General features: G+C 40.1%; 2 protein-coding genes across 2 annotated transcripts in view; both read left to right on the top strand.

Moving 5' to 3' along the window:
- The window catches only part of dnajc30b (DnaJ (Hsp40) homolog, subfamily C, member 30b), a 354,582-nt gene that overhangs the window by 68,645 nt on the left and 277,456 nt on the right, over positions 1-8,481 (top strand). The gene's annotated exons all lie outside the window — the stretch shown is intronic.
- srprb (SRP receptor subunit beta) lies at positions 901-7,543 on the top strand. The gene is made up of 7 exons (XM_079886184.1): positions 901-1,117; positions 3,141-3,235; positions 3,609-3,686; positions 3,792-3,874; positions 5,664-5,800; positions 5,933-5,987; positions 7,011-7,543. Exons 1-7 carry the CDS (start codon positions 976-978, stop codon positions 7,222-7,224), a joined length of 804 nt encoding a protein of 267 aa, XP_079742310.1. The 5' UTR covers positions 901-975; the 3' UTR covers positions 7,225-7,543.

The following is an 8,481-nucleotide window of genomic DNA, read 5'->3' as shown; positions in this document are numbered from 1 at the left end:
TGGCTCATCCTGCTAAACGCTGAGAAAAGTAACATTTGTCATGAATCACAATCTCCTACCTAAATAATACTAATAATAAAATACTAGTATACTAATATATATTCAATTAAAAGTACACAATTAGGTGATCATTTATCTATTTTGTAATTGACAAATTATTAGGACACATTTCACGCTACTCCAACAGCTGGTGAACGAATGCTACTATGGTAAAGGATCAGCTCATTAATATTAATTAGACAATACGGGCAGATTGGCCAATCACGGCAGTGTATTCTTATTTTTTTATTATTTTTTTTATTTTATTAATATTATTTTTTTTAAACTGTGTTTATTCATTTTAAAGCATTACAAACATAACCTAAAATCGAACAAAATTTTTTTTTTATATAATAATAATAATAATAATAATAATAATAATAATATATATATATATATATATATATATATATATATATATATATATATATATATATTATTATTATGGCTCACCACTCCAGTAAATTAATCTGAAAAAAAGGTGAAAGAAAGAAGAAAATTAAACGATTGTACAAACAATATGCCTTCCATACACTTGAATATACCTTACATATTTAAACCTCATTAAACAAACCCTCTAAGAATAGAGGATATATTTAAACCCATATGAAGACTGGATCCCACCTCCTGTGAAACATGGCATCTTTGATAAGAAGCACGGGTTAAGTAATCTAAAGATACATATTCAAGTATAGCATTGTGCCATCGAAGGGGGCTTTATCCAATAACCAGTTCAGAGGAATACATTTTCTTGCGCTGAATGTTAGAAACTTGCCAAGTGTCTTTTTTTGTTTTGTTTAGCGTATACTTATTAATATTCATGAGGACAGCCGTCGCCATAGTAGTTATTTCTCCGCAGCTGAGCTCGCTAAAGTTAGTACACGTGTCATTCACTTCCGCTGTCTTCTGTTCGCTTCCCATGTGTGCACACACATCATGGACGAGAAGATTCATCAGGATTTAGAGGATTTCTCCGCGGAGCCGCTTCTGGAGAGCTTCCTCAAGGAGATCCAGAAGGAAGAGGTGGTGTTCCTCATCGGGATCTGTGTGGCTCTAGCGCTCGTGATCCTCACTGTCGGTAAGCCAAGCCAGACATTATTCATACTCATTATTATTATTACTTACGCACCCTTGTGTCTTTTTGCACAAGCACATTAGATGTTTCACACATTTATTGGATTTAGTACAGTTCAAATAACCATAAACCAGTGAGATTGTGTATGAATATGGAGTCTTCCAGATGGTTTGATCATGTTCAGTCAGTGTGGGGTTACATGAGAAGCTTAAATCACACCAGAACAGCATGATGAAACTACACACCTGCAGAGAGCAGTGTGTTCCTGGAAACACACCAACACAGGCGCTTGCTTTGCTAACATGAGGATCCTGTGGAAGGTGATGATGATGATGATGGTGCTGATGATGATGATGATGATGATGGTGCTGATGCTGTCAGTGGGCGGGGCTTTCGTTTAAATGCCAGTCACATTACTAACAGTGGGCCTCATTCACCAATATCTTCCTAAGAATTTTCTTAACTTTGTACTTAATAAACTTCCTAAGAAAAGTCTACGTCGGATTCATGACATGCTCTTAAACAACAGAATTGTTCGCACCCGTGTTCTTAGGATTGATGAATCCCACTTCTTCGTAATTGAAAGCGCGTGCCAGTTGTTCCTAATTAGCATAAGAACACGTCCCATATAAGGACATGACACTTCAGGGCCGTGTGCAAGAGAAGATGGAGGATGTGGTGGTCCACCGATCACCAACAAAAAAAGACCTTCAGTAATTCTGAAATAGAAATTCTACTGCAACAGGGAAATGCCAAACGAGGCATGATATTTGATTTAATGAGCTTAATTGCTGATGTAAATTGCAGTGTTAGTGTTTCTTTGCATACTATGATAGTTTTTTTCCCAACAAATGATCAGAAATACATTACAGTAAAATACTGTCATTGTAAACGACTGTAGAATTAAATAAAATGCAGTAACCAGTTATTTGGAGCAAACTATCATCACTCAGATGTGCATAAGAGCGCTCTGGAGTGTGCGCAGATTCTGTTCTTAGATAAGATAAGGAAACATTAGTGAATGTCTGAATCTTCGTAAAAAGTGTGTAAGTGGGGTTTAAGAACGCGTTTCTTCGTAAGAACGGTTGGTGAATGAGGCCCAATGAACATCACAATAGTGTGGAAGCTTGTTTCTGCCACAGAATAAAACAGAAAAAAGGTAATTGTGACTTTTTATCTCACAATTGCGAGTTTACATCTCGCAATTCTGACTTTTCATTCTGCAATTCACAATTGTGTGTTATAAAGTCAGAAATGCGTGAGTCAGAGTTGCGTGATATAAAGTCGCAATTGCGTGTTATAAAGTCAGAATTTTTAGATATAAACTCTCAGTTGTGAGAAATAAACTCGCAATTCTGACTTTTTCTCAGAATTGCATGTTTATATCTCACAACTCTGACTTTATAACATGCAATTGTGTGAATTATAAAGTCAGAATTGCGAGATATAGCCTGAAGTCTGAATTGCGAGATACAAAGTCAGAATTTAACTATACATGCAATTACGACTTTATATCACGCAATTCTGTAGCCTGGTTAAAACCAGACCATTCTCAGTAGTAACTGAGTTATGGTCTGGCAAAGCTTCATTAATAACTCATTTCCAAAGGGGTGTCACCAACGGACGTCGCTCAAATGCCTCTGGGCGCAATTGGATAGACCTAAAACCAATCAGAGCGATCGTCATCGTGTAAAGCGCGCCTCAACGTTTCTGATTGGTGCCGCGATTTGGACGGATTAGAAATGGGCTTGAATGAGCTCTTTGAAAGACTACTTGCAGAGCAAATCTAAATTTGCCAGAAGTTGTCTGTGTTTTCCCAGGCTACCAATTCTGACTATATCTTGCAATTCAGAGAAATAAACTCAGAATTGTGGGATAAAAAGTCGCCATTATCTTTTTTATTCTGTGGCGGAAACGAGCTTGCGTACGATAGTCATTTCCAGCATGTAGTGTAAAAGCAAACACAGGCCACCAGAGCTGATCCGCGCCAGTGCAGGCTTGAGCTGATGGGTGTTCATCATTTCAGTTTTCTTTGGGAATTTTTGGGGCTCCAGTAAAGCGAGGAACGCCGTGCTGCTGCTGGGACTGTGTGACTCCGGGAAAACTCTTCTGTTCACTCGAGTGAGTAACACTCAGAACATCATACATCCACTCCACAACACGAATCAAACATCCGTCCACAACACGAACATCATACATCCACTCCACTCCACAACACGAATCAAACATCCACTCCACAACACGAATCAAACATCCGTCCACAACACGAACATCATACATCCACTCCACTCCACAACACGAATCAAACATCCACTCCACAACACGAATCAAACATCCGTCCACAACACGAACATCATACATCCACTCCACTCCACAACACGAATCAAACATCCACTCCACAACACGAATCAAACATCCGTCCACAACACGAACATCATACATCCACTCCACAACACAAACACCAGCTTGGAAATGATTCTCCGTGTTTCTCCAGTTGCTACTAGGGAAGTTTGCAAGAACTCAGACGTCCATCACAGAGAGCAGTGCCACATACAAGAGCAAGAATGACCGAGTAAGTTATGATCTAATATATAAAACTGTCTGTGTGCATGTGATGCTCGTAGGACACTACAGCGGAGATGAGTACAATAGTTTAACGGTGTTTTTGATATTGCAGGGCAGCAGCTGGACTCTTATAGATGTTCCTGGTCATGAAAGTTTAAGAGTTCAGATTTTGGAGAAGTACAAGGCCGTGGCTCGGTGAGTGATGAAGATGAAGATGAGCATTATTACACGGCTCTGTGGGATACTTGATTCTGATTGGTCAATCGCTCCATCCAGCGGTACATTATTCCCAGATAACAGCCGCTCAAAGCGGATAACGCACTGGAGTCAGCAGCGCTATACACTCGCTAGGAATGGTTTTTGTGCATGGAAGTTTTGCGTTTGGTGAGCTAATAAAATATTAAAATTAAGTCGAATCAATATTTTGTGTACAGTTACTTAAAGCTGCTCTAAGCGATCCCGGGAGACGTTACTTCTTGTTGACATTCGAATTGTTGTCAAACAAAACGGAGGCTAGCTAGACCCTCCCTCCTCCTCATCCCGTCTCCTCCCTCCTCCCCTCCCTTCCGGCATAAAGGAAAGTCAAAGTAGTCACTACAAACAAAGTTAAGTTTTACTGATACTTCATTCAATGTGTAATGTCGCCAAGTTAGATAAATGCTTTTATATATTGCAGAACAGAATGCAGAAAAAGAGAAACATTATCTTAAAATCATTTCGCCACCTGAGGTTATAACTATAGCTGAGCTCCCATACAAGGACGCAATAATAGCATGATAACGTTAGCTTCGCGTTTCCCAGTGAGCATAAACAACGGCGGCAGCGTAAACAAATTTAGTCAAAGTTGTCAATAGCCTATAAATGAACATTCAATTTCATAACAAACAGTGGATGAAAACAATCATTCACACAAATTGTGGCCCTACTGTGAATTTACAATAGAGATTGATCGCTGCTAGAAACATACATGTTGTATTCACCAAAGTTAACGCTGACTGCATAGTTCTAGCTAATTACATCCCTGTGTTGGTTTGGCGAACATGAACGTCAGTTTAGAAAGAAAAACGCATTTACCCACCAGTTCTGCAAAAACAGAGCAACTGAATGTCGGATTGGAAGCCCTTCTGCCGGCGGAGTTCTCGCCACCTTTCGAAGGTTTTTCCGATGTAAATTCGGGACTTTGCGCGTTCCTTATCCTTGTCCCTCTTCTTTGCAATTTGTTCATCGGAACGTCGTCTCTTTGGTCGTGTGTCGGCCATAATTCAAACTTCCCTCTTCATGCTTCTCTCTCCTCCACACCCCTTTCACGTGCACGCGCACTAACCCCCCAAACCCCACCCTCCAATACTTCTTGCCAGTGATTGGCTGGAACACTGTTTGTTGTGTTTCGTGGTGCGGGTGATCCCAGTTTGTTTTTGTTGCCGTTTGTGGAGCCTGTAGTGTCTACAGAGACCGCGTTTCTCTACAGTGTGTTCAGGGGACAGGCAGCTAGCGGATAGTGAGGAGATGTTTGCTGTATGTGACAAAAAATGTTTTGGCCTAAAAAACGCATGACATCGCTTAGAGCACCTTTAATTATTTTTTAATAAAGTAATTGTGTGCACATCCCACCTTCTGGCAGGTGCAGGACAAGAGGAACTTACTAAAGTGAAAAAATGTAATGTCTGCAACACTGCTTTAAACTCCCATATTTAATATGAAGGCAACGTTTCGACCCTGCTGGGTCTTCCTCGGGCAAATGGTGGACACATTTGATGAAGGGATATATATATATATATATATATAGGCCTTTACAATCAACTGTGATTTCCATGTGATTTCATCATAGTCATCCCATCATTCAGTCCCACACCACTGTGTGAAAGGGTCTTTCGAGGCTCTTGATCTCTCGATCGGCGTGAATGGTTGTTCAGTGGTGTGTGTGATCATCTACTGTAGCGGTGCTTTATCCCAGTGTCTGAAGGCTCTTTGATGGATGTTTCAGAGCCGTGGTGTTTGTGGTGGACAGCAGCGTCTTCCAGAAGGACGTCCGAGATGTGGCCGAGTTCCTCTACTCCATCCTCACCGACGGCACCGTGGCCAAAAACAGCCCCGCGCTCGTGGTGGCCTGCAACAAACAAGGTCACTGGTGAAGTCAACAACCTTTATGTGGAAAATAATGCCTATTGTATTTTATAATGAAAATGTGTGAAATGTATGAATGGATTTCAGAAGTGTGGAGTACATGATTGTTTTCTTTCTTTTTTTCTGCAGATATCTCCATGGCGAAATCAGCCAGATTAATCCAGCAGCAGCTGGAGAAGGAGCTGTGAGTATCTGCTTATTTCTGGCTCTGTTATGATAGTGTGAAATGTTAGGGTCCGTAAGATGAAAATAAATGTGAAGTATCCTGTAAAGTACGTGCTAATGTGTGTGTAATCTATGGTTGATTTTAATACATGATTGCAGTCAGAAAGAGGCCAGCTTTATTTTCAATTAAAGTGCCCCATTATGCCTTATCAGATATGATCCTAGTCAACTAGTCAACTTAAAAACGTAACTACTGTATGATTCAAGTAACATACTCTTAAAAAAGGTTATATTCCAAGTGCAGCTCACCTGAAGTGATCAACATGGTGTAAATGTGAAACAAATGACTTGTTATTTGTTAAAGTCCCCTTGTAGTCAATCATTTCAACCTTTAAAGCTCATCTTTGATCATCAAAATGACACATATTTAAACGGTTTTCCTTGGAAAAAATGTCTTCATGCCTTAAAATATCTTGAATGTAACTCGACACCCTTGCCTCATTTAGTATGTGCGGTTCAATGAATATGCAAATGAGCCCCGCCTCCACTCACTCACTCACTCAGCTCAGAGATCCACTGGTTGACGAACACACGTTGATCTGATTGGTTACAAGGTAGTTTGTGACGTCAGAAACACCAGCGATTTCAAAGCGTGTTTTTTGAATACTCAGCAAATTTACACATGGTTAGTCTTAAAGCAGATTAAAAACACCACATAGACATATAAACAACATTAAAAGCTGGATTTTCACCACAGGGGGACTTTAAGAAACCTTTTAAGAACCTTTAAAGGGGCATAATAGGTACACTTTACCGATAAATAGACTTTAAATCTGAGTGAAATGTATGTAATATGTAAACAAATATGATTTACAGTCAGTGTTGATTAGTGACACAAGCGCTTGAGGTTTTGGCCACTTTTATAATGAATCATTATAGCCGGTGGAGGGAAAGCTCCATGAGCTAACAGATTTAGTCTGTGTTCAGGGTTGACGGGGTCAGATGTGGTGTTGCTGGTGGCCTGATTGTGTGTCCTCCACAGGAACACGCTGAGGATGACGCGATCCGCTGCGCTCTCCTCTCAGGACGGGTCAGTCGGGGGCTCTGTGTATCTGGGCAAGAGAGGCAAAGACTTCGAGTTCTCTCAGCTGCCGGGCCGCGTGGAGTTCATCGAGTGCAGCGCTCGAGGGAGCAAAGCAGAAGACGGAGACATCGCTGGCATCGACGCGCTGGAGAAGAGCCTGGCCAGACTCTGAACATCTCAAACTCCTCCTCTGAAATCATGAACTTACTGTCGGATCTGGATTGTGTCTGTTATTGCTGTGCTAGTCCAGCGGCGTACATCATGTCTAAACTGATGCGGCACATCGTGTGATCAAGCAGAATCAGTGTGTAATGCATGAATGCAAACACTGGCACGTCCATATGCTTTTCCTTGTGTTCAGTTTTCACTCCAGGGCTCTTCTAGAACTGGGGTCAGGTCCAGATTCAACTCCTTTTTTCAGATCTGTTGTATTTTGTTCTGCTAGAGGCAAGTGAATGGTATTAAAGATGGCTTATGCCTACTTGTTTTCATGCTGCTTCTCTGAAGGCTTCAGTTTAATAAGTGGCTAAACAGTTTAAATGTTTAGGCAATACTCTATTTTAAGGAAGCGATCCGGGTGCAAAAGAAGTTCAGCTCTGTTAACCGCATAAGACAAGTACATGTAGTCTGTGCTAAAACAGGACTGATTCAGTGTTTTAGCTCGAGCCCAGCCTCCGGTGGATATCCCAGAATGCAGGTCAAGCAAGTTTCCCGGGTCAATGTACTCAAACCTCAACTTTTGGTTTCAATAACCGAGGTAACTTTCAGGACAAGTAGCCATTGCAAAGTTTTTATCTTTAGAGGTATTTCCCATATTTGTTTGCAACAGATGAGCATCCAGTAACAGTACAGAGTACACACAATATTATATTATAATTTTAAGTATATGTACTAAAACAAAGCATTATTACAACTTACCTCACAAAACATAAAATGAACAATCTCTTTATTTTTTTAATTTTATTACTTGGCAAACGATATAATTATTGTCCACAACACTAAAACGTAAAAATTAAATTGGTGACAATGACAACATGGTGAATGTAGTCCAGATTACATTTATACCTTACAGAACGTACTCAAATGTAGTAGCATCTGTGACAGTATATGATTTCGGACACAGTGATGGGATAGTAAAGAGTCCATCACATGCACACTTCAGAATCTGGCCGGAAGATGTAGGTCATCCGGGGACATTTTGACTACTGGTTTATGAATACTGTGATTTTGGATATGCTGTTGTTTTCACCCACTATAGGGAAGCATGCATATTCAGGTGCAGTCTAAAGTCTTATTTCGGGAAGATACCAACTGTAAAAAAAAAAAAAAAACTGTATTTGTCCACATTCCACACACATAAAAAAACAATCAATAATATATAAAAATTATGGAGAAATGAAAAAAAAAAAAAAAAAAAGATTAAAATATC

This window comes from Squalius cephalus (assembly GCF_949319135.1).
Source record: "Squalius cephalus genome assembly, chromosome: 11".
Classification (NCBI taxonomy): domain Eukaryota; kingdom Metazoa; phylum Chordata; class Actinopteri; order Cypriniformes; family Leuciscidae; genus Squalius; species Squalius cephalus.
This window is presented reverse-complemented; position numbering and strand designations above follow the sequence as displayed.